This window comes from Elephantulus edwardii, unplaced genomic scaffold (assembly GCF_000299155.1).
Source record: "Elephantulus edwardii isolate Elephantulus edwardi_28Jun2011 unplaced genomic scaffold, EleEdw1.0 scaffold00128, whole genome shotgun sequence".
NCBI lineage: Eukaryota > Metazoa > Chordata > Mammalia > Macroscelidea > Macroscelididae > Elephantulus > Elephantulus edwardii.
In genome coordinates, this window is record NW_006399878.1 from 9,764,027 (window position 1) to 9,790,328 (window position 26,302).

Below are 26,302 nucleotides of genomic sequence, written 5' to 3' on the forward strand. Positions count from 1 at the left end.
GTCAGAGGTCCGAATCTACCTGTCATTCACAGGGCAGAAGGCCGGCAGGCTCTGCCTGGAAGATTCACAGCCTCCATGGAAGGTCACCATGAGCCAGAGCTGTCTCAGCAGCAATGGATATGGTTTTGAGGTTTTTTAAAAAAAATAATAATAATAACTCTACCAACCCAAAAATAAGAAAAGGAAAGGTGAAGCAAAATTCCAATAGTAGGTGGAATTTATGTCTGTTTATCACTGGCGGGGAAGAGACAGCGGTGACTTTGTGTAGCCCCTGTTGAATGCCAAACTGAAATAAAGGGTGAGTAATAGTTTTCACACGCCGATGTGTGAAGCAGTCCTTGCATTCGAGTTTGTCAGGTTAGATATACTCTATCTGATTTTTCCCAAGCAAGTTGGAACGTGCTTTGAAACTTGCTCTATAGATGGAGCCAAACATGGAAAAGAGCAGCCACACAAGCAGGCCTGGTACTCCAGGCACGTGGCTCTGCTCTGGTATGGGAAAAAGTTTGCTAAATGTCAAAGCTGCCACTTAAAAGGGATCTTGAACACACCTCCCCTTCTAGAGCGAAATGTCAGGGGCTTGCTTTATTTAAAGTCTATCTCTGATCCAGTCTGCACACTTTGCCAGAGGTCACTGCCATTGCAATCACTTGTCCAAAAGTCTAAGTGTGGTGCAAAACAAAACCGATTCTGACTCACACAGTCTTCAAGGAAGAGTCGAACCGTCCCCACTGAGTTCCTAACGCTGCCATCTTTCCAGAAGCCCATGGCCACGTTTTTCTTCTGGAAAGCCACTGGGACTGCTACTGACCTTTTGATTTACAGCCAAATGCTTAGCCAATGTGCCACCAGGACTCCGAAGGCTTAGTTCCCTCGCCATCAAATCGGAACCAACTCAGAGCTGGCAATCCAGCCAGTTTTCAGGAGGTTATAAATTGCACTGAAAGAGATTGCCTATCTTCTCCAGCTGAGCCTTTGAGGGATTCATGGATTCAAGTATGTAAACTTTGAGTTAATAGTACAACTCTCTACTGATAATTGCCACAAGAGCTTCCTTAAAAGCTTTGTACTAAAAAAAAAAAAAAAAAATCCTAACAAACTAAAACTACCTTAAAACCATCATTGTCAAGTTGGAAACAACTCGCAGCTGGTCTTCCAAGCAGGTGTTTGGAGACTGTAAATAGCCCATGAGGAAACTGCCTGTCTTTCCTGTGGAGCTGCTGGAGAATTTGTACCATCAGAGAGCTACTGCCTTTGGGTTGGGTTAGCAGCGCAGCTAGGCCACCAGAGCTTCCTAAGTGCTTGGTAGAAGGAGCGTATTAATTAATCACAGGTCTGTTTCAGGATCAGAAACTACAAGATAAAGCAAAAGCTTCATTAAAATTGAAATGCTCCACAGATGCTTTCTGTTCCAGAGGAATGGCTGAGGCATAGATCGAAATTGGGAGTGCCTGGGTGGCACAAATGGTTGCCACACTGGCTTCTAGTTGAAAACCTGGAGCCCCTCCAGAGGCACCTCTGAGGAAATCCCAACGTGAACTACTTCTGAAGAATCAGCCCATGTGAGCACAGCTCTACTCTGATACATGTGGGATTGCCATAAATAGAATCAACTTGGTGGCAGTCATTAGTTAGATTAATTAAACATTAAGTTTGTCTTTGAGTTCTGTTTTAAGATTTCCCGTTCTAGTCACTTTTTAATAATAGTCTGTCACTTATGACAAGAGATGACACCAGCCAGAGGGCATGTGCTGCAGTTGTTTGTGGCCCCCTCCTGAGAGGTCCTCCTGTGTTTCCCTTCTGTTTCTTGTGACCAGGCACTCATTTTTTAAGTTGTTGTTGTTGTGTGCCATAAGTAGTTACCTGGAATTACTGATAAAGACTTAAACTCGGTGCTGTCCAGTTGATTCTGACTCCACTGGATTTCCCAGGCTGTATATATTAACAGAAGAGGATTACCTCTTTCTTCAAAGGAGAAGTTAGTGGATTCAAACTCAAAAGATGGGCAGCCTTTGGATTAACAGTACAGCTTGTTATGGACTGCGTCACTAGGAAATGAAAATGTAGGCATGGAAATGAGAGCAATTATTCATCCTCTTAATATTCAAAGTCACAATCCTAGTAAAACTCTGCCTGGACATAACTAAATATGAAGCATGTGCTTCTTTTGCAATATACATTAACTGTGACACCTGGTAATAGGTGGTTATTATCATCTAATGCATTCTGTATGACAAATAGCATAATAACAATAATTAAGGTCTCGTTTTGAGTGCTAACTATATGCCAGAATCTGTGTTGATAGCTATAAGTGTGTGTTTTCATTTAATCTTTAAAACGATATTAAGAGATAAGTGCTACTATTTTTATTCCTGTATAAATTAGAATAGTGTTTGATGAAGGAACTCTGGTGGCATAGGGGCTAAACACTGAGCTAATAGAGAGATTAGCTGTTTGAACCCACCAGCAGCAACTCTGTGGGAGAAAGGTGTGAGTGACAGGCAGCTTCTATAAAGATGGCGAGTGTTAAAAAGGTGGTTCAGTTCTACTTTGTCTTTTACGGTTGCTGTGAGTCAGAATTGACCCGATAGCAGGAAATTTTGTTTGCTTGTAGCTTGAAAATCTATTAGTAGATATTAATGAGCAAAGTTCTGGTACCTCCTAATAGGTCCATTATCATTGCTTAATCTCACAAATTGAGCACTTAACTGTATGCAAAACACTGTGCTAGGTACTTACTGGCAAATAAGACAGACACAGTTCCACCCTGAGTATGACATCTGACTAAAGATTATTGAACGCAGGAGGGTTCCAGTATGCTTAAGGTGAACTTATTTTATTTCAGAGCTGGCTAGTGTCTCTTAGACTTGGAATTAGGTCTGGAACTCATCACTGCTTTGTTCTTTAAGCCAGTGCTTCTTAGGCAGATGGGAGAAGACATGCTTGTAAGGAATAATATCAAAATGCGATCATTTGTTGCTTTAAAAATATATTTTCAGGAAGCTCTGGTGGCTTAGTGGCAAGAAGCTACATTGCAATCCCAGAGGTACGCGGTTTGAATCCACCGTATGCTTTGCTGAAGAAGGAGGGCAATCTCCTGTTCCAGTCAGATCTGATTTGACGGTACACACACAAAATTTTAGAAAATATGTATATTCCATCAATTTGTTGTTTATTACAAACTGTAGAAGCATTTTTTAAAAAGGATGGAGGTAGTAAAAAGCTTGGATGAGAGGAGTGGGACAGGAGAGTAAAGGTGTAGAAAGATAGGTTTCCACTGCTGTACAGTGCTCCGTGGACCAGATTCTTTTCTGGAGCAGAGAAAACACTGGTTGTTTTAGAGTCATCTCCAATATGTGTCAGAGGAGAACTGTGCTACGTAAGAGAGTTCGAGGACTGATTATTGAGAAGTAGATCAGCAGAGCTTTCTCCCGAGAGAACTCTGTGTGGCTCAGCCCTTCAAACTTTCAGTTAGTAGCCAAGCATATTAACCATTTGTTTTGTCCAAAAATTCCTTTGTGAGCTCAGAGTGGCCTGAAATTTAAAAGGTCCTTTATTTAGTCAGTCAGAGGTTCTTTATGGATCCAGGGGACGAGAGACAATATAGGTAGTAACGCGTTAAGTATGCAATCAAGAAGACAGAGCATCCACTGAAGCAAAAGGAGGGTTTTATTAAATTTCACATTGACTACTATTATTTCACTGATTATATAAATGATATTATACTAGATGATACAAAAAAATACTATGACAAATTAAACAGTGCCCCTGTACTTGATAGCTTAAATTTTATCTAACAAGGAAGAGTAAACTATGTATAAAATACAAGTCTAAGCACCAGTCCACAGGCATAATAAGGTGCATAGAGAATCAATCATAATCAATCTCTCTGTGTCTTTTTCTCTGTCTCTCTTTCTCCTTTCTTTACAGTATGACTTGACCACAGGATCAAGTACATTGAAATAAAAGGAGATATCAACTATTTCAACTTTGCTAGATTTCCACCCACCCCCATCCTTTTTATCAGGTCATGCTGATTCTGTACCCTGATGGACGAAAGTGAAAACTTTCTGGACACAATTCACAATTACCACTTTTCGTGTTCATGGAAATGAAGACTTTTGGATGATTTTCTAGATGACATATTATTGCTTGGTGGAATCTCTTTACCTGATACCACAATATAACCCTGGTGTCCCTCTTTAAATTAGTTGTCATTGAGTCAGTTGTGACTTAGTGTGATCCCACATGTCAGGTAGAATTGTGATCCATAGAGGTTTCCAATGCTGATCTTTTCAAGTCTTTCTTTTGAGATGATTCTAGTTTTATTTCATGTAGCAGCTGAGAATGTTACCTGTTTGCAATACCCAGGAATACACTCTGTGTGTATATGTGTGTCACTCTAGTAAGCCTATTAATATTTAGGCAAATGCATACCCATGTACATGCATAAGTACGCCCCTCAGAAGTCTCACTATTTCAGAGGAATTTTATCACAAATAATTGAAGATTCTTGATTTATAGGATGCTGGTATAAAAGTCATAGCACAGAATTCGCTGGTTGACAGCTTGAGGTTTGGGGGAAATGGCATATATTATAGTGTCTAGACTTTGTTTTATTTTGTAAATGGTCGATGGCATATTTAATTTTTTTAGACTACTCAGAAATCACTGACTCAGCATACTGTGAGTTCAGTTTATCAGGATCCATCATCTCTAATCTGGTCTTGAATAGCAGGATATTGTAGGTCCAGATTGAAGTGTGACCTTTGAATGTTTTCCATTCATGCTTGATTACTGTATCCTAGAGGTCTAGACAGTTTTGTTGGTTTCTCACCAACACAAACATCTGGGAAGGAAAAAAAAATCAACTGAACTAAATAAGTAAGGACATTCCTAATCCACCTTTACAACTTTACACTATGATAAAGTTAAAATAAAACAAGTGAAGCCCATCTCAGATTTAAGTGTGCCATCAAAGGTATTGTTTTCCCACTCTGATAAGACATTCTTTGGACTGTAGATTTTCACTGATGAAAACAAGTTTGAACATGTAAGTTCAGACTGCAGTAGAAACATTTTTCCTTTGTGCTCTTACAAGAAGCTAGAATTTCAATTCGTGAATCCCAGCCAAATGAAATTAGCATGTGCATGTTGACTCATGTGTAGCTCACGGCTGGACAAATGAGCTGCTAAACCACTGGTGTGGGAGGACTGGAGGAAGATCTAGCCCACAGCAACATGGACATTAGCATGCTATCAAACCCTCTGAAGGTTTTACTGCCCGTGGGTCAAGGTGAATATTCTAAGAGTTATTAGTTGTCTTGGAGCTATGCCAAGGACTTCATTTTAGGGCTAGAATTCCCCAGGTGAGAGCATTATACTATTGAGTCGAGGAGATTGAGGCTCTTCCCTTTATTCTGGGACTGTAGACCACATCGAGCCAATCATTGTGCAAACCTGTCCCTCAGCAGTAAGCTCCAGGGGGAGGCATATTTGCTGATTCTCACATCTATCATCTGCAGCAGGAGGAGAGCCCAAAGCAATTGTCCTCTTCACGTCTTTTGTATGCATGTGGTACATGTATCAAAAGCTGGACATTTTACAGTAAGAAGAGTCAAAATTTCCTTCTTAACAGAAGAAGCTTTTGTGCTACAACAGTTAAAGTGCTTGGCTGGTTCAGGCATATCCAGTGGCTCAGCAAGACAAAGCTCTTGATCTACATGTGTAAAGAGTAAACTAAACATAACCAAAATCCACTGCTACCACGTCAAAGCTGATGCATAATGGCCCTCTAGAACAGAGAACTGATGGGTCGGGTCTCCATGGCCCTTGAGCTTTACTGAAACAGAGCATCTAATCTCTATTAAAGAGGCTGATGAGTGAAGTACTCACCTTTAACCCATTAAACTGTCTTGGCAGTTCTTTGTCACATAATCACTATGAGACAGAATTTACTTGATGGCACCCCACTCTCATTGCTGTTTTGAGTTGACTGATTGTTGATCCTCCAGTGGGTTTAGGGAGGTCTGGTGGCGGAGAGGCACAGTGGTAAGGAATTGTGCTACCAACCCAAAGGCTCCTGGTCTGAATTCAGCTACTCAGAGGGAGTAGGATGGAAAAGTCTCCTCTTGTGTGATTTACAGCCTCTGAAAACCCACTAGAGGGTCAACTATAGGTTGGTTCTGAGTCAGTAGAACATAACAAGAAATCACACAGGAGGCAGTTGCCCATTCTACTCTCTCAGAGCAGCTGAAGAATATATGTATAGTTTGTGTGTAGTATTATTTGTTTGCTTCTCTCACTCTCTTTTCTCTCTCTTCCTTGTTTCATTTTACTTTTTTTTTTAACTTGAGTAACAAAAAAAATGTGATTCAGAAAGATGTCCTTCACTGATTATTTGTGCAAACTGATAAAAAGTACAACTGTGTTTTCCAGCCAGAACTTTTTGGCTGAGCATAATCATTGCACAACAGAAGATAAACATGGAGGGTAAACCAAAAAAAAAAAAAAAAAAAGAGAAGTTGTTTTACTGAATTGGCTGAAAATCTATTGTAAATGCCCTTTGTACCATTTAAGACAACTGTCCCTGGCCTGGTCACCCTACATGGACCCCAAGGATTAGCAGACACATCAGAGCTAAGTGTTAATGGGGTCTCTGGCTTTCATATCTTACCAGCCGCCAGGTTATGAAGGAGGGAGAACCAGGTATTTCATTTTAAGGAAGTACAAAAGGTAGCCTGAGAAGGGTACTAACAGTGAGGCCAGGGTGCAGCGCTCCCTGCTGATACTGTTCTATGACAGATGGGTAGAGCTGTCCTTCTCAGCCACCACCACACACATTCTGAGCTCCCATTCTTGGGAGGCCAGTGCACCAAAAGTGTTTTTATTTCTGTGAGCCTGAGCATGACTCCCACTTTGCGACATGAAGGTATTCTTCATGTGAACCTTGCTGGCCTTCAGTCCTCATTAATTCCTACCACCTCCCCACACACGCCCCTCCACCCGCAAATTTCTTTTGTGGCTCACACCTTTTGTTTTGTTGTGTGGTTTTCTTTTTTGTTTGTTTTTGTTTAAATTTACCCATTTTGTACTCAAATTAAGAAACTGAGTTTGATAAATTCATAATGCACGGTTTGTCCTTGGATGTGCTTACTTTCTTCTCCCAGTTTCGTAGTCTTTATTTTCTTTGAACTTAAAAGTATTTTAAGAAGGCCTTTATTTAATCTTTGCCCCAACTCTAAATAAAAGTACATATTTTAAAATCACAGTAACCTAAATAATGTCTCTATTTTTGAACGAAGACTAAGAAAATGACACTTGACAACTTTTATTACTATAGGGAGAAAAAAGCTGACCCAAACCTTGAACAAATTGAGTTCTGAGGGTCAAAAGCCAAGTGCTTTTAATAACTTTTTAAAAGAGTAAGTAATCCTTGCTCACTTTGAAGACTGAAGTATGTACTAATTGCTTTGGCAAAATGAAAGTGACGTTGCTGTAGCTAATGGTCCATGCTTTTGTACACTGGGGCATTCGAGCCTAAAGTCTGATGTGGATTAATATGTATTCATTGCTTTTTTTGTTCGATTTATACTTGATGTAACATTTGAAACTCATATCTTTCCTTTTTAAAAAATTTATCAAGAAATATCTTCATGTACTTTATTAAGTAATAACAGTATTTTTATTAAATATTATAGACAGACAATAGTATCCATAAACCAGCTGCTAATTTAAGAAATAAACCTCTGAATTACATATCAAGGCGCTGTGCACCCCTCCTGAATCACATTTCTCTGCCCCCTCTTCCAATACCTGAAATTCTTCGGTCTCAACTATGTTAAATCATTCCATATTTCTCATATTGCCCCTTCATATCCAAAACCAATTTTAATTATTGCTTTGCATGTAAGTTTTACATGATACCTTATGCAAATACCCCCTGAAACTCTACTCATAATTATGATTTGTTTATATTGAAATGTAAAGTTCATTTATCTTTATTGTTTTTGTATAAAATGCGTCATTCTGTCATTGTTCTTTAGAGGGAACATTTTAGCTATTTATAATTACTTTCAATTATAAACACTTGCTCCTTTGAATATCCATATCCCAATGTGCAAAGTGGAAAAGTTTCTCTAGAATAAAGTGATTTATTTAAAGATAGAACCACATGGTCTAAGATTTGCCAATCTTATACAGCCAGATTGTTCACCAACGTGGATTTACTCCCCAATAATGATATATTAAAACTCTAAAACAGTGGGTTTTCATAGATTGTTAATCAAACTGTAGGAGACTACTTATTTTTCTCCCTCAGAGCATCTGGTAGAATCAAACTGTATGCATTTGGGCAGGTAATACAATTCTCTATTCACTAGGCCAAGAGAGCTTCCAAATTATTTACACACACACACACTCACACAAGGATACACATTTACATTTTTATGTTTCTTGTGAAGTAAATATTTGATAGTTTGAAAGTGATCTTTTCTATGGTGACACATAAGAATACCCATTATAGAAAAGATCATTTTTAGAACTATAAAAATGATTGAATATTTACAAGAAACATAAAATTATAAATGGCATCTATAACAAGATAGTAACAAAGCCAAACTTATACATCATGAAGATGGTGCCGGATAGGGCTGGGTTCAGATCTGCTGTTCATAGTGTCGCTAGGAGTCGCAATTGATGCAATGACACCTGACAACAGTTACACCCACTGTAACAACTACTATCAAAGTTTGTATTACTTTTAGTTTGTATGCCGTGATTTGTTGTGTGGAAACACTTCTCCTTAGCAGTAGTCCCCTTCCTCCAAAAAAGGGCTTTATTTGAAGAAAAGACAGCAGGGCTTTATTTTACTTTCTGAAGACTCGGCAAGAATGCCAGATTCGAGTTTTGCCTTAACTTCCTTCTGCTTCATTTTTGAAGGACATCCCTTAAGTGGTCTGCTCAGAGATCTTCCTGCATTATTGAATCGTTGTTTTTGTTGTTGTTGTTGTTGTTATGTGCCATCGAGTCACCTGCAACTCATAGCGACCCTATGTATAACAACCCTAAACCCTACTCTGTCCTGTGCCAATCTCACCATTTCCAACACACCTACCCCCATTATCCCAGTCACTGAATCAGTCCATCTCATTGAGGGTTTTCCTCTCCTGTGCTCTGTCCTCCCAAGCGTGATGTCCTTCTCCAAGGACTCGTCCCTCCTTACAGCATGTCCAAAATATGTCACATGAAGCTTCAGAATCCTTGCCTCCTACTTTTCAGTTTTAGAATAGTGTCAGTCTTCACCAATGCCCCTTTCATTCAAAGTCTCATAGCACATGCCTGTTAAAAAAATATTTGTTCATTAATTACCTATTTACTTATATTCACTTCAGTTTTTGCTGACATTTATTTGTTACTCTTCTCCACTCACTCAGATAGGAATCTACTAGAATAGAAAAACCCTCTCATATACTTGTGTACAGTGCAGTGCTGGTATGCGCCCGCATGGCATGCCAGCTTTTTTTTCCCCCCAGGCAGCCGTTCAAGTAAGACAGCATTCCCGTCTCTTTCTTAGAAGAAACAAATTTACATGCCAATTCAGGTAGGTCAGGTGAGAAAGAACTAAAGCAATGTGATTGGGCCACTGAAGCCTTGACATTTTCATAGACCATGGTATCTATTTAAAAGTAATACTCGTAATAATGAAGCACCATATCCCTGCCCCTCCTGGCCAGCGGTTCACTTACCATGAAGCTCATGAGACTTCAGAGTCTCATTTGCACGCGCCCATCTCAAGTCCCCACCACTGTATTCTCACTTATTTTTTTTTTTTAATAAATTAAGATACTCTCACTGGAATAACTTCTAATCATTACTATTTATTCTCTAATCATTACTATTTATTATGAGTCACAGCACTGGAGAAATTTCTTGAGTTGGTTGGCATTGGGATGGCAGCAAGCTTTTTGGATTTGTAATTCTTCGTGTTGGATACCATAAGAGTCACTGAGGCTGTTCTGTAATTGAAATGCTTGACCTTTTTATTTTCTAATTGTTTCTTTACGTGTGAAGTAAAATTGAGTCTTCTAGAGTCTAGCTTTAGAACATCTGTTGTCCTTGTGAGAAATGTAATACCAAACAGGAAATGAAAGAGTGAGGAGAGCTGGAACCCAATGTTCATTAAGGATAATCCTGTGTTTCAACACTTCACGATCTTTAGCTTGTTGAGTATTCCAATGAACAGTCAAAGCAGAACCATTTTTATCCTTGGAAAAATGAGAGAAATTCAAGTTCAGAATGCTTAAGTAGAAGTGACAAACTTTAGTAAATTTGAATATGACTTTAAAGTTGGTTGTTTTGTTGTTATGTGCCTTTGAGTTGGAGCCAACTCATAGCGAAGCCTCCATCAGATTATCATATGACTTCTCAGAGGGAGTAAATCGCATGGAAGGAGATGGCACATCTATCTTCTGAAGAGCAGATGGTGAGTTTGAATCAGGTACATTTGAGTTGACAGTGCAACTCCTTACTCTCGAAACCCCCTGAATGAAGTTTGTAATGTTCCTTTCATCTTCCAGGGCTGGAGTCAGAATCAGGGAGCAGTAGACATTATAAATGAATGAGGACGTATGTGGGTAAATGTTTCTAAAAACTAACAAAATCTAAATTGACTGCTACCTCCACAGCACATTCTTGCAAACAAATAGTAAAATTTTTTTTTTTGTCTTGGAAATACCCTGTGAATCTCTTGATCTGTAAGACCAAGTCCAATGATACCGAGTTGATTTCTACTGAGAGCCCCTTCCACTGGGTTTCTGAGACTGTAAATTTTTACTGGAAGAGACAGGTCCTTTTTCTCCCTCAAGTTCCTGACCTTCTGTTACCTCATGCTCACGTCATGCTCAATGCCACTGGAACTCCCTATAATGAACAATACAAAGACCTAGGAAGTGCTCAAAGGGAACTCTGATGGCACAGTCCACAGCAAGTTGCACCAATAACCCAAAGGCTGTCCATAATGGGTTGGGATCCCCTACCTAGGGCCTTGATCACAGAATATTGGCCACTGGCATCTCATGATTCTGTCAGCCTCAGATATCCGAGGGAAGGGCCTTATGAGTTGAAACTAACTCAGTGGCAGTGAATTTGGTTTTACACAGTGATCAGAACACCTGTGAGGAATGTGCTCCTTCAAACACTCCACCACATGCGACCAAAGGGGTAGCATTTACTGTAAAACAACACTCTCAAAGGAAAGAAGAGCTAATGAAAATAGGGAATCCAGGGAGGAAGCAGGGAGGGTGTTGTGACAATTGAGGGGATTGCAACTAACATCATGAAACATGATGTGTATAAATTGTTGAGTGGGAAACTAATTCGTTCTGTAAACTTTCACTCAGACCACAATAAAATGTTTAAAAAAGAAAAGAAATAATAAATGAAGACATTAGGGGAGGGAAAGAGTTTATAGAGTGAAGCTGTGGTTTTCTTTGTGAAGCAGGGATTTTTAGTTTGTCAGTCCCTAAAGAAAAATGTGAAGGAGGAGTATTTGAAAGATCTGAAGAGTTCGGAGTGTGGCACTTAGGCTATTTATCTTCAGGTACTGGAATGTTTTGTTTCTCTCACCCTTGCTCTTAAGATTTGCTGGGTGATTCTGGTTGAGATAGTAGCCACTCTAACATAGGATAAGTGAATTAAAACTTGCTGTGTTTAAGTAATTACTTGATTGGCTCTCCTTGCCACTTAAAAGCTTTGGAAAAGTCTGTTGTTAGTACTTGGATGTATTTTATCTTTACTCTCTTGTATTTTCTCAGATGCTTTTATAGCTTGAAAAGAGCTTTCCCATTGCTTTGGTAAAGTACTGATAAAGTTTGCAACTCACGAAACAAGTTATAAAAGAGAAAGAAGCACACAGGCGTGCAGTGTGAATGCACAGACACACGCGCACGTACATACCCACAGAGAGAGAGGGAGAGAGAGTGTGTGTGTTCCCATGCATGTAAGCAAGGACAGCTGGTTAGGATTAGAAGAACATTCTACCTTCAACATCCCGCTTTCCCACAGCCTCTTTCTTGCATTCTCTCCACCCCTCCAGCCTCCCCCTATAGCTAACAGTTAAGGTCATCATCATGTACTGAATTTAATTAACATTTTTGTAGAATCAGGATATTCCACTAATTTTCTTTCTTTTTTCAGTGCTGAGTAGACAGACATTTCATTTTCAGAGTCCCGGTGATCTAGTGGGTGGTGACTTATGTTACTAATCCAAAAGTAAGCAGCTTGAATCCACCAGTTTCTCCACAGGAGAAAGATGGCAATGCCCTGCTATTCAGTGTAGCCCTTCCGAAAACTTGCTAGGGGGTCAGCTGTGACTCAATGCTAACTCAGTGGCAGTGAACAAACAACATGCTGTCTCATAATAATGAAATCATAGCCCCTTCTGCTGTTGAATTGGTTTCAGCTCGCAGCAGCCTTCTACTGGGTTTCCAAGACTGTAAATCTTTGCAAGAGAAGACTACCCATCTTTCTCCTGTAAAGTAGCTGGTATATTCAAGGTGTTGAGTTATTGGTTAGTAGCAGTATATATGCCAAAAAACTGTAAAACACTATTTACTTGTATAGTAGACATGTCAGATATCTTTGGGGTTTTTGCTTTTTTTCTTACTGGGGTTTTTTTGTTTGTTTGTTTGTTTGTTTTGTCATTGACAATCAACCCAGCAGTGCATACAGAAATTAAACCATTTCTTTACATAAAATTCAGTGGCATTGATTACATCCTTGAGTTGTCCAAAATTCTCACCCTCCTTATCCAAGTTGTTCCTTTTCCATTAACATACATAAAATCATTGCCTTTGTATGTCCAGTCTAAGTGAGAGGGTTTTGTCTTAATAAGCACTGTTTTTTCAGTTCTCAGTGATGGGAAAAAAATCACATTGAAGGGTAGGATTGCACAGTCAATGAATGTTTTCAGTAAGTTGCACACTTATAAAAAAACTGAATTTATAAACATTGTGTGATACGTACACTAACAACTGTTGTTGTTGTGTACTGTAGAGTCGGAACGGACCTTCAGCTGACCCTCCAATGGGTTTTCAGAGGCAGTCAGTTGCACAGGAGGAGATTGCCTACCTTTCTCCTACAGAGCAGCTGGTGGCCTTGAACGGGACTACAGTGCAGTTCCTTGCCAGTAGGCCACCAGAGTTGTATTAACAACTACCTAAATAAATAGTAACTTTGAAGTTGCCTTATGTACAGCCAAATACCAACTTGATATTTGCTTCTTTGGTTTGGAAATTTAGCATCCTGGTTTCATGGTATATTCCAGATAGTTGGACTGTTTAACTAGTTTGTTATGTAATTCATTAAGAGGAATCTTCAAAGCTTGTAAGCAGTCATTCAGGACATAGATTTGACTCTTATTTGCCAGAGCAACAGAAGAAAGAGGGTAGTTAGGAGTAGGAAGAACAAATGGAATGTGTGTTGAGTTGCATCCATGACCAACCGGCTGGTTTACCACAGAGCAGAAGGACTGACAGTCTGATTCCCCCTATCATTACTGAACATTTTGATAAAAAAATTTTGTAGAGGAATCCTTATCAAAAGGCTGAAATGCATAACAGAATTTAAACTTTTCTTTGAACCCAGTCTTTCTAAGACTAAAACTAAGGAGTTTGGATGATCCCTGAAACTATTGTCCTGAATAATTTACAAATCTTAAGCCAAAAGTATCCCCTGTGTTTTATTAAAACCAAATAATAGCAGAGCTTACAAAAAATTGAATATAGAGTCGTGGAAATTACTTGGCTTGATTAGGTAGAAAAATTCTTATCAGAGAATTCGATTTTGTGGCACAAAGGATGGAGTTTGGCCTTTGATCATTTCTTCCAGTACAAACAAGACAGTGCAAAGATTGCACGTAATCGATAAGGGAAGAGATTGCAAATGTGTACACATCAGCACGCATCAGTACTTTATAGGTGGTTATTATTTATCCGAATTACTTAGGGCCAAAGAGCTCTATGTCTTGACTAGTTAAAATATTTTCTAAATCATTTGTAAGAAAAATATTTTTTCTTAATAATTTAGTATATCATTGGAACTCTGTTGGCTTACTGGTAAGGAATTGTGCTGCCAACACAAAGATACACAGTTCATATCCACCAGCTCCTCCATAGGAGAGAGGTGGGAAACCAACTCCTGTGCAATTTACTGCCTCTGAAGACCCACCGGAGAGCCACCTGTGGGCTGGTTCTGAATCAGGCTGGTTCCTGGTACACACAGGAACAAGATGCCGTCAAAGTTGTCCACATGGCACAATGATTGCCAAAGGGTTGTTACCAAAGGTGCTGCTGTTCAGACCTGTTCGGCTGACAGAGGTTTATAAGTGGATTATTTGTAGTTGAAATGATACTCAAACCTACAAAATTCTCAATAACATATCATTGTTTTTAGGTGTCGTTGAGCTGATTCTGACTCCTAGCGTTTCCTTATACTAGAGATGAAGTCTTCTTGTCTGTGATCTTTGAGATCTCCAGGTCCCTCTCCGACATGGAGCTGCTTGAATGGGTTTGATCAGTGTGTGCTCTTAGCTGTCTTTAATTTGCTTCCTACAAAGTCATTAAACAAATCTTAACCATTCTGTTTAAAATGACCTTGTGATTTCTCACTTTTAACATAAGAAATCACATAAACAATATATTTTTTTTTTCAGGAATTTATAGCCCTCTCCTTCCTCCCATACATAGTTTTACATTCTATTCTGGTTTAGGTTTTTCTAAAAGCAGTTAGTAGAGGCCCTAGTGTTGCACATTGAACTACTACTACTACTGTTAAGCATTCAACTACTAGTTGAAAAATTGGCAGCTCGAACCCACCTGGAAATGCATTGGAAGACGGCCTGGCAGTCTTGCTTCAGAACTCCATGGGACAGTTCTGCCCTGTACACTTGGGTCACCATGACTCAGAGTTAACTCAAGGGCAAGTAACAACCAAAGTAACTGTGGATTCCTAGGATATTTGACACTTAGAGGGTGGAGGTAAGGATGAGTTAGATGACAGCACATGAAATTTTGTGGTGTGTTCCAATGCCAGTGTCAAAAGTCTCACTAAGTGTATTACTGTGAAAGGTGTATGAAGCTTCAGTTACACATTGGTTCAGTAATATAAACCGAAATGGAAGGAAACATCAGACACAGATTTCTTTTCTGTCTGTATTCTGACCTTCTTTCCTTCAGCTCCCCATAAAATATAAAGAAATGGGCAACCCTTTGTACAACAGAAATGAAACCCTGCCTGGTCCTGCACCATCCTCACAGTTCGTCTCTGCTGGGCTTTAGGCCACAGTTGGAGCCATTGCATGGGTCTGTCTCACTGAGTGTCTCCCTCTTCTTCAGTGAGCATCCACGTTTCCAGAGTGATGTCCTTTCCCAGGAACTGGCCCTCCTGACAGCATGACCAAAGTACAGGAGATGGAGTTCCACAATCCTCATCTCTGAGGAGCACTCTGCAATCTATCAACACATGTTTATTAGTACTTTTAGCAGCCCATATTATATTAAAGGTGCTCTGGTGGCAAAATCCATAGGAAGTTGCCCATCTAACCCAAAGGCAGCACCTCTCTGGCAGCTAGAATCCACCGTAAATTCCTTAGGGGAAACGTCAATCTCCTCTCCTGAAGTTTATAGCCTCAGAAACCCATTGGGAAGGTGATTGTGCATCAGTTCTGACTCAATGGCAATGTGTGTATCATGTCCTTTAAAATATATATTTTTTTTTAACATATATTCTTGGGTGATTTGAAACCAGTTTCAACTCGATGGCAATGCTATTGTTGTGGTTGTTAGTTGCTGCCCAGTCAAGTTCGACCCATAGTGACCCTAGGAACAATAGCTCAGAAGCCTGTTCTATCCTGCACCATCCTCACACTTCCGGACACACTAGAGCCCATTGCTGCAGTCACCGTGTCAGTCCACCTGGTTGAGGGTCTTCCTCTCCTTTGCTAACTCTCTGTCTTTCCAAGCATGATGTTCTTCTCCAAGGAATAGCCTCTACTAACATGTCTAAATTATGTGAGGTAAAGTTTTTATCATGTTTGGCTTCAGGGAGCACGCCAGCAATGAGAGGCAGAAAAAAGGGGAGAGGAGAGATAGTATATTCAATATTCTTCACCAACACAATTCAGAGGCATTGATTCTTCTTTTAGTCTTCCTTACTCACCTTCTAGCTTTCACATTTGCAGAAAATTTCGTATTTGAAGGAATTGAAAATACCTTAGCTTGGAGACAGGTGTTCATTAGTCTTTCAAGTGATATCCTTGCTGCTCTTTTAAAAAGGTCCTTTGCGGAAGATTTGCCCAATGTGAAACATCTTTTGATTTCTAAACTGCTGCTTCCATAGATGTTAATTATGGATCCATGTACATGGAAACTTCAGTCCTTTCTCCATTTGTCATTATTTTGCCTAAAGGCTCAGTTATGAGGATTTTTGTTTTCCTTAGTTTGAGATGTAGGTCCTACTGAGTCTTTGAACATCATCAGTAAGTGCCTCAAGTTCTCTTCATTTTGAGTAAGTAAGGTCGTGTCATACCGCAAATTTGGTTATGAATCTTCCTCCAATCCTAAATCCTCTCATATTATTCACCCGTCATACAAATCGAATGGGTATAGTGAAACAGTACAACTCTGATGCACACCTTTCCTGCTTTTAAACCATTCAGTGTTCCTTCGTTGTGTTCAAATGATCACTTCTTGATCTGTATACAGGTTCTACAGCAGCACAGTTAAGTGTTCTGGAATCCTGATTCTTCTTGGTGATCTGTCATTATTTTTTTTTTTTCATGATCTACACACATAGTGCATGTTCTGGTGGTGGTAGTGGCGTACCATTGAGTTGGAACTGACCTATAGCTGACTTTCCAGCAGGTTTTCAGAGTCAGGTAATCACCATCTTTCTCTGATACAGCAGTTGGTAGGTTTGCATTGGCAGTTTAATTGCTTACCACTAAGCCACCATAACACAGAAATCTGGAAACTAATTTTGGGGTCTGATATCACAAAAGGCTATTTCTTACCTTCAGTGGGTAAGAGTAGTCCTCTGACCTATTCACTTTCCCCTCTTGCTGTTTTATTGCAACTATTTTTATTCTTTTTCTTTATTTGGGCTCTATGTGGAATGCTGAAAGAGAAGAGAGTGACATTTCCAAGTAGAGTGAGATTTCTGAGTAGGTGACCACAATATTACATGGAAATGAATATACCTTTAGTGATAAGCACTGGTACCGCCATTTCAAAAGCATGCAGATCGAGTCCACCAGCTTCTCCAGAAGAGGAAAATGGGCATTCTCCTTCTGTGCAATTTACTGCCTCTGAAAACTCACTATAGAAGGTCAGCTATAAGTTGCTCCAACTTGACAGTTAGTTTATAACAACAACAGTATAATCCCAAAGGTGGCTTGTCTACATTTTTGGTAGACTACTTACATCCTTCAGCTGTTACATCCTCAAGGATTTTGGGGGGAAAAAAGATTTTTCAAATTAAGACAAAGTTCCCATCCGCCCAGAGTTTAGATGGTTTCTATAGTTAACATCTGGGCTGCGTCCTGACGTCAGGGTTACAGTGATGAAGTCCATATGTTATAACTTAGCAATGTTTTTGTTAGTTCCAAGTATTTGCTGCCTTTGTTTTTGTTTTTATTTTTTTCAAGTCTCTAACTTCTTAATATATGAAGTTTGTTAGAGAAAAGGGGAAACTAAATTAGCATATGGCATTGACCCAGAGTAACTGGTTCCTCTTCCTGCTAAATGCACTTTCAGCCCATCACAGGATATACAGCCTGTGGAAAGACCAACTCCAACACTTTTCACATCTTCTATCCTGCTGTTTTCAGTGAATAGGTTGTTGTTGTTATTAGAGGCCATCAAATTGACTGAGACGCACAGCCACCTTATGAACCATAGATCTAAACCTTGTCCCATCCTGTGCCATCCTCGTACTCTCTAATATAATATGCTAGAGTCCTGCGTACGGTCACTGTGTCTTTCTGTCTTGTTGAGAATATTCTTTTTCTTGGACCCTCCACCTTTTCCAGCATAATGCCCCCTTTCAAGTATTGTCCCCTCCTGAGAGCTTGCTCAAAGTCTTTCAGTCCAAGTTTCCCCATCCTTGCCTCTAAGGAGCACCGTAGTTACATTTCCTCCAAGACAGACTTGTTTGTTCTTCCAGCAGTCTGTGGGAGAGTCAGGTAACATAGGCTACATAATTTACTAGATCTTTTCAGAAATTCATGATTCAAAGAAACAGATAATATGAATATATTAAATATAGAAATAAATAGAAATGAAATACATAAGTAGAAAAAGAATGACTCATTAAGGAAGCCAAAAAGGGTACTAAGTTATTAGTAAGTACTCTAACATTTTAATCTTAACTTCAGTTACACACAACGCATTGTTTATTACTCTTCTGTTGGTTTCAGTTGCTGTTGCATCATCTCCAACTCATGCCATCCTGATTTATAACATTGAAATCTCCACACTTGTACCACCTTCATGATCATTGCCGTATTTTAACTTATTGTTGCATCTATAGTACATCTTCCAGCACTATATTGGACAATACTCTGTTCTCATGGCTAATTTTCAAGAGTAGTTCTCCAAAGTTGCACAGCAATCCCAGACGTACGCGGTTCGAATCCACCAGATGCTCTGCCAGAGAAGAAGGGCCAATCTCCTACTGTACCAGTCAGGTCCAATTTGATAGTACATACGCACTAAAAATAACAATAATAATAATAATAATAATAATAATAAAATCTCCAGGCCTTTCTTATCTGTCTATCTTCATCTGGAAACTCCATTGTAATCTATATACCATGGGTGACATGCTAATATTTGAAATATTATTACCGATACTACACTTATAAGTTTCTAAAAGTTAAGTCATTCAAATTCTGTTCTGTTATAATAAGGGTTGGTTAAGAAATATATTCTATGAAGCTTCATATCTTCTTCAGTCCTAGTAATGATTTTCTGTGAACCTTTTTTAGCTCCATCACAGAGCATTTTAAATGGAAAAGGGTGCTTCAGCATTGAACATATGTATTCTCTAGATGGATGGTGGTGGTGTTTTTGTTGTTAGGTGCTGTGGAGTGATTCATAGCGACTCTAGGAACAACCAATCTGAACACTCCCCTATCACATGCTATTCTCAAAATCTTTGAGTTACTCATTGCTGCAGATGTCACTCTTCTGGTTGAGGGTCCTCCACTGTGTCGCTGCCCCACGAAGCATGATGCCCCTCTCCATGGAATAACTTCTCCTGGCAACATGCCCAAAGTATATGTGACAAAACGTCATCATCTTTGCCTTCAAGATACATCCTAGCTGTACTTTCTCCAGGACCTATCTTTTTGTAGTCCATGGGCTCTTCAGCACTCATCTCTAACACCACAGTTTAAAGGCATCAATTCCTCATCCTTGGTCAGTGTCTAGCTCTCACATGCATAGAAAGTGACTGAAAAGGCTCTGGCCTGAATCATGGAATTATCTTTCTGATTTTGGTTCTAGATCACAATTACCATTTTCTAGAATTAAGTCACTAATAGAAGTGTAATCAAAAGACACCTTTTAGTGCAACAATGAATGAGTGGAAGCCCAAAATCTCTGTAAATGTTTATGAAAATTAATAAAATATAATTATAGAAAAAAAAAAAAAGACACCTTTTGTTCTCTTTTTCTTGTGCCATTACTGATTGGCCAGGGCCAATTGTAATGGGACAGAACTTTAAAATTTTAATCACATTATTAATCTTTGTTCTTTAGGATAATCCCTCAACCCTTTTAAAGCAAATGAAAAATGTAAACTCTTATCAATAGGATATAGTTCCTGTTAATTTTAGCACTGTCTTATTGGGTAAAATGTTAAGATCTATAGTCCCTGCTAGATGTTTTCTAGTTTATTAGGAGGCCTCTTAATCAAATACAGTATTCCACATATTCTATGAGCAAGGTCGGGTGTAATAAGGTTCTTTTGTCTTTACCCTGGGTCCTAAGACTTGATAAACTTAATCTCCTACTGCAATATTTTTAATTTTTTAAATAACTTACAAAATAGTGATCAAAAAGCTTATGATCACCTATAAGCAAGAAGTCACTTTAATAAAAGCGAGGGTCCTCGAGTCTTGCTTCTTGTGTGGCAGAGGTTTTGTTCTCCTGCCTTTCCTCTTTTGTAAACCTAAATGCAGAGTTCGCTTTTGCCCTACTAAAACATGCTCTCTTTCATTTTATACCCCCCCACTTCCTATCCATCATCCAGCCTGTTAAGATAATTCTGAATCCTTATTTCATGTATTAATTCCATCTTTCAGCTGTCTGATACTGAGGACTTGACTAGCACCTACTTAGGCTGTTAATCAAGTCACTGGAAACAATTACTTAAGACAAGATCCATGGCAAAATTATACTTCTCTCTCTCCAAATCTTTATCCATTTCAAAAAATCACTATTTTACTCTACCTTTCTTACTATGTTGTTTATTGTTTAAATCTTCTCATTTTTATGCAATTATAATGATAATAGATGTTGGATTGAAGTAATGTGGATTAATACACACACTAGGAAAATGAAATGTTGTAATCCAATACTCTATTCATAATAGTTTATAAATCTTTTTAGTATATGACCTCCAAAAAGTCCAGCACTCGTTGGCGGAGAGCGTGTGGGTGAAGAAATGATGTGTTGGTGAGCTGACTTCAACCAGAACTCTGTGAACTAGGAAGAGCCAGCCAGAATCTTGGCAGGAGCTTAGTGAAGCAGATGGGAGCAATATTGTTCTGGCTGAGAGCAGCAGTATGCTGGGTCAAAAATATTCAACTTATATTAAAGCAATAAAGAGGCAATTTGAACAGAGCAGAGCCAGTTGATAGAAATTTGTGTGGAATATTCATTCAGTAAGCATTTGTTAATCCTCTTCCATGTGCCAGATATTGTGCCAGACAACATGGACACCTCAGGGAACATGGTCCATGCAGTATTTGTAAGGGTCCCCTGGCCAAATCCTCCAGAAGAGTGAGGAGAGTATACAAATGCACGCAGAGTCCCAAAGCAAAGCAGGAGTGAGCCTCTAACCCAGCCTGGAGGGGCCCGGCTGGTAAGGATTTTCAGAGAGAGTGGATGACAAGCAGTAAAACCAGAAGTGGCCAGGTGTGAAGAGGAAGTGACAGCAGTGAAGACTTGCCACTTGGAGAGAGATTGACCTTAGAAGGAGAAGAAAGTGTGAATGAGGGAATTTTAGGGTGATTTGGCTTTAATATGATTTAGACATTTTTTGATATTGAATTTGAGGGGTTTTCCCCCATTCTTTTATTTGGGTTGTTTTCTAATCAGGATGAATGAGATTTGAGCACTTGTCGATGAAGGCACCATGAGAGGATTCTTGGCTAGGAAGAGGGTACCACCAACCCAAATACTGACCAAAATGAGGTCAAAGTGGTAATGCCAGTAGACAACTTGCGAAGGAGTGTCTGGGAAGCCGAGATAGATCATAACTGATATTCAATGTTCCTCGTGCCATGAGAGAACAAACCTGCTCAAAATAAGCCAAAGTTTGAGGTAGATGAGAAAGGTTTTGGAAAAGAGAGAGGGGAAAGGCAGAAAATTAGTAAGAAAGCCCTATAGAGGTCAGGGCACCTGAGTTAGTAATGGCTGCTTTCTGCAAACCTATGAGTTTCCCCCTGCGGTAAGGGTAGTGTAGTCTGTAGTATGTTGCACTACTGACCAAGAAGTTGGGTGTCTCACATGGTTCACATTTCCAGTAGCTCTACAGCAGCAAGATGGGCAGTCTCTCCCTTGTGACGTCCAGCCTCAGAAACCCAATGGAAGGTTGATATGAATTGCAACTTTCTCAGTAGCAATAATTTGAGTTTGAAATGGTTATTGCAGGAGGAAAAACAGAAGGTGAATTGTAGTTTTAATTCACAGGGAAGGTTTATCTGTTCTAGGCCAATGAGACTATCAGGGAATTCAGGGTACAGATCTAGGTTATGGAGGGAGGAAGCAAGCGTAGGAGATTGAGATCAGAATGAGTTGAAGATTTCTGAATGAAGCCGTACAGATGACGAAAAGCTCCAGTGATAACTTTCCAGTTGCAGGGTTACAGTGTGTATGAGTTGTCTGCTTTCTCTGGTGAAGCTGCCTTAAAAAGGGACAGTCTCCTACCATGCAATTTACTACCTCAGAGACCCATTTGAGGGTCAGCTATGAGTTGATTCTGATTCAACAGCACTGAGCCTGGGTTTTGAGTTTTTGGTGAAGCTGTCAGAGTTAAGTGAAAGTGAAATGTCAGTAATGGTCCAAAGTTTTCAATGATTAAGGCAAAGCAACAGGAGACTGGGCTGGTACAGTGCTGAAGATCTCAGATTATGTGTATTAAAACTGATACATGAAGGGAGCTCTGGTGGCCTAGTGGCAAGACGCTGCACTGCAATCCCAGAGGTACACGGTTCAAATCCACCAGATGCTCTGCTGAAGGAGGGGGAATCTCCTCCTGTACCAGTCAGATCTGATTTGACGGTACACATGAAAATAAAACTGATACATGGAACAAAATATGCTTGAACTCTTGATTGGGGAAAAACCCAACTGAATATGTTGTAAACTTTCATTCACACTGGAGAATAAGGCCTGGGAAACAGCAGCTCGCCATGAGAAACGTTCTTTTCCTGCATCCTCACTCAGCGGAATGTGGAAGCAAGAGGAAAGCTGAAGTGGGGATGGATATTCAAGTCTCTATTAGGACAGGCAGTGTAAAGACTGTTAGCACTGTGGATACAGGAGGACATATTAACAATTGAGGATGCCAGTGTTCCTGGGGAAGGGACCGGGAGAAGGAGCTTGAGTATCTGTGAGCATCTGCTCATTGTGAGACACAGTAACAACCAAGAGGGGAGTTTACAATACCAAATAAATGTTAATGCCAAGCAGTGCATAACATACAAACCTTAACAATATCAAGTGTGACTTAGTGACTGAGGCTTAGGAAAAGGAGTGGCATGCTCTGAAATCACTGCAGAACTGTTTAAAAGGAATATATGTTTAGGCATTATAGGCATAACAACAGCCCAGAATTAGAGGTATGTTGCAAAGAGGACTGGGAGGGAAGGGGGAGGTAATTGGGCAACAATGAATGAATGAAAATCTAATTTTTCTGTAAACTTTCATTAAAATAACAATCAAAATAATTTTTTTAAAGAACCATAACCAATATTTACATCTATTTACTTAACTTTGTCATAAACGAAAATTAATATAGGCCAGAAAGTTCCGGTGCTTTTAGCTGTGAACAGCTCCAGATCATCCTATGGGATTATAATATAGTAAAATATCACATAAATCGGTTAGAAAATTATTCTCGCAGCAGTATCATGAGCCTAAATGTATGATAATTGGCTTTGAAAATAATGTGCTTTCTCCTTTTCACTGCTTTGGTGATATTTCCATTTTATCTTAAAAAGTTAGTCTCTTTCACTGCAATGAGTTGATGTGTATAGCATTGTGTTTAAGATAAACAGTAATGATGTGGCAATTAAGACCGTGGATCTTGGAGACAGATTGCACTCCCTTTGGGTTGTTTATCATTTGGCTAACTATAGATTATTTAACCTCTCTATGCCATTTCAGATATAAGGATAAGGAGCCCTGGTAGCATAGTAAATAACCTTTTGGGCTGTTAATTGACAGGTGGTTGTTTGCCATGGAGTGAAAACTAACCCATAGTTGATAATTCAGCAATTTTTCAGAGGCAGTAAATCACGAGGAAGGAGACTGCCCTTTTTTCTCCCACGGAGCAGCTGATGGATTCAAACTTCCTGCCTTTGTAATTGCAACACAGCTTCTTAATACTAGGCCAGCAGAGCTCCCTACTGTTAGCAGTTCAAATCCACCAGTCATTCCCCAGATGAAAGACAAGTGGTCTTCTGTAAAGAGTTACAGCTTCAGAAACCCAATTGACTGTTACTCTGAGTCAAAATCTGCTTCAGTTTGTTGCTTCAGTATCTTCATCTACAAAATGAGGTGATAGCAATATATCTACCATGTGAGATGGTTATGAGGATGAAATGAATTACTACAAACAAAGTTGCCTGGGAAGTCGTAAGTTAGTGCTAACTAGCACTATAATAGTGCATCTTCTATAGTTGATCCTTCTTGGCAGGTGTTGCAATTCTAAGTCTGACCTAGTAATAACTATGCCAAATCGCACAGGCAGATAGTAATGCCTGGCAGGGCCTGACGTTTTCACTGTTAATGGAACAACTGGAACTGACTTTTACTTGGCATCCAACCAAATAATGAATTCTCACCATTATTTCAGCAATATTTTTGTCTCCTGTCCCTGTATTTTCAGTAGTTGTATATTAAATAGTCACTAAAAGCATTTTTTTAAATGACCAATAGGTGGAATGCCCTGCAGTGTGGTTAAGACGCAGGCTAGCTGGCTGGTATGCTTGTTAACAGTGAAGTCTGTTTCTGCCTGTATTTAGAAGAGACACTCAGTCTGGGTTTTGTTCATTACAGTCTTGCAATCAAGGGTCACTTCTAGGTGTGGCCTTGTACTGACAACAAAACAGGAATGAATAGTATTTATGATCTAAAGGATGGCATGCATTGGTCATATAACACTGATTTACTCATTCAACAAATATTGTAATTATGTCTCAGGCACTGTGCTAGACCAGAGACTCCACTTTACTCCATAGAGCATCTCCAGATATTGAACTCAGATACACGAGATAAAGAAATGAATGAGGCGGTGGTATGCAAGTGCATGCGGGAGAGCTGGAATGTGACCATGGGGGGGGAGGCCGGGGGGACACGTCACTGGACTTAGTCTTCTACCTCTGTAGATACCTCTATTAAATAAGAACCTGGTTGGAAACTAGATTGAAATGGACAGCTATGTGCATTATATGGTCAACCACATTCCAGGTGGCTTATGTTCTCATGCTTAGAGAGCACGAAGTTTTTACGTTTCAGATGGGGACATGCATGCATGTCACACACACACACACACACACACACACACACACACACACTCCGAATGCTGCCACATGACTGAATCTACCAGATAAAAGGGGAAAGTGGAATATATATTGAAATATTAATAATTCTGCCATTAGGCAGCTCTGGTGGCTGACCAGTGGGAGTTGTGCTCCTAACCCAAAGGTGGTGTGTCTCCAGCAGTTCAAATCCACCAGCAGCCCTGAGGGAGAAAGTCTCCTCCCATGTAATTTCCAGCCTCCAAAAACCCACTGGGGGGGGGGCGGGGGATAGGTAGTAGCTATGCATCAATTTGAACTCCATGGCAGTGAGTTGTGAGATGAGCACTAAGCACTAACACAATATTGCCATTGTCATCTTTATTTCTGTTTGCTTTTAAACCAGTCCCCTCTTGTCACCCTTAAATACACAAATCTGAGTATTTACGAGGCATGCTGTCACGGTTTTGGAATCAGTGACATTTTTTTTTCCCAAATGGGGGGGGGAAGTCTTTACATCATGATATGCCCTTAATCTCAATTTTTTTTAAAAAAGGAAACATCACTACAAACATTCTCTTTAAAAAACCCCACCCTCCATTCCAAGCAAAAGTGTTTCTGGACTCTGTAGGACCACTCAATCAGTGTGTTCTCTCAGGGCCATGACCCCTGTGCCACGTATTAGCCTGTTCCTCACCTGTTAATAGTACCCTTTAACATCCACCTGACTAACTACTGGTGGTGGGGTTCTTTCTATAACCCTTAGTTATTTGTATTGCTGAAACGATGGCAAGAACCCACTTAGCTTTGGATTCCTCTTACTAAAGAAAAACCAGAAATCACTGAGACAAAAATTTGAATGCAGTTTTAGTGAAAAGATGATTCTAGGAAGCACAGTGAAGGAATGGTGAAGGGAGGACAGTGAAGAGCAGCTTGGGTTTTTTGAAAAAAATAAAAAATAAAATTTCTGTTTGATACTGGTTTACTTACAAAGTTTGTATATGTTGTTTTTCACACAGGATCTTTCCCATTTCCTTCACCCACCCCTCCCTCTACCCATCACATCCACATGATTACCCCCTGCACATTTTCACCTCTCGGCTCCTCCCCTCCTCCCCTTAAATCCTCGTACACATTTTACTAGTTATCTCTCTATTTCTACAATAATGGTCTTATATAGTAACTGTCCTTATGAGATAGTTAGTTCCCTCAGCATAATGCTCTCCAGTTCCTCCCATGGTAGGTAGTGATTTTGAAAATCACTGCTCCTGGATG

The 26,302-nt window shown here is 39.7% G+C and overlaps 1 protein-coding gene across 3 annotated transcripts in view; it reads left to right on the top strand.

Annotated features, from left to right (window-relative positions):
* The window catches only part of DLC1 (deleted in liver cancer 1), a 563,336-nt gene that overhangs the window by 377,347 nt on the left and 159,687 nt on the right, over positions 1–26,302 (top strand). The window contains exon 4 of one of the 3 annotated variants that reach the window (XM_006893560.1): positions 12,311–12,331. The exons of the other annotated variants lie outside the window; for them this stretch is intronic. Within the exon in view, the coding sequence (XP_006893622.1) occupies positions 12,311–12,331 (21 nt within the window). The remainder of the gene's footprint in view (positions 1–12,310; positions 12,332–26,302) is intronic. 3 annotated transcript variants of the gene reach the window in all.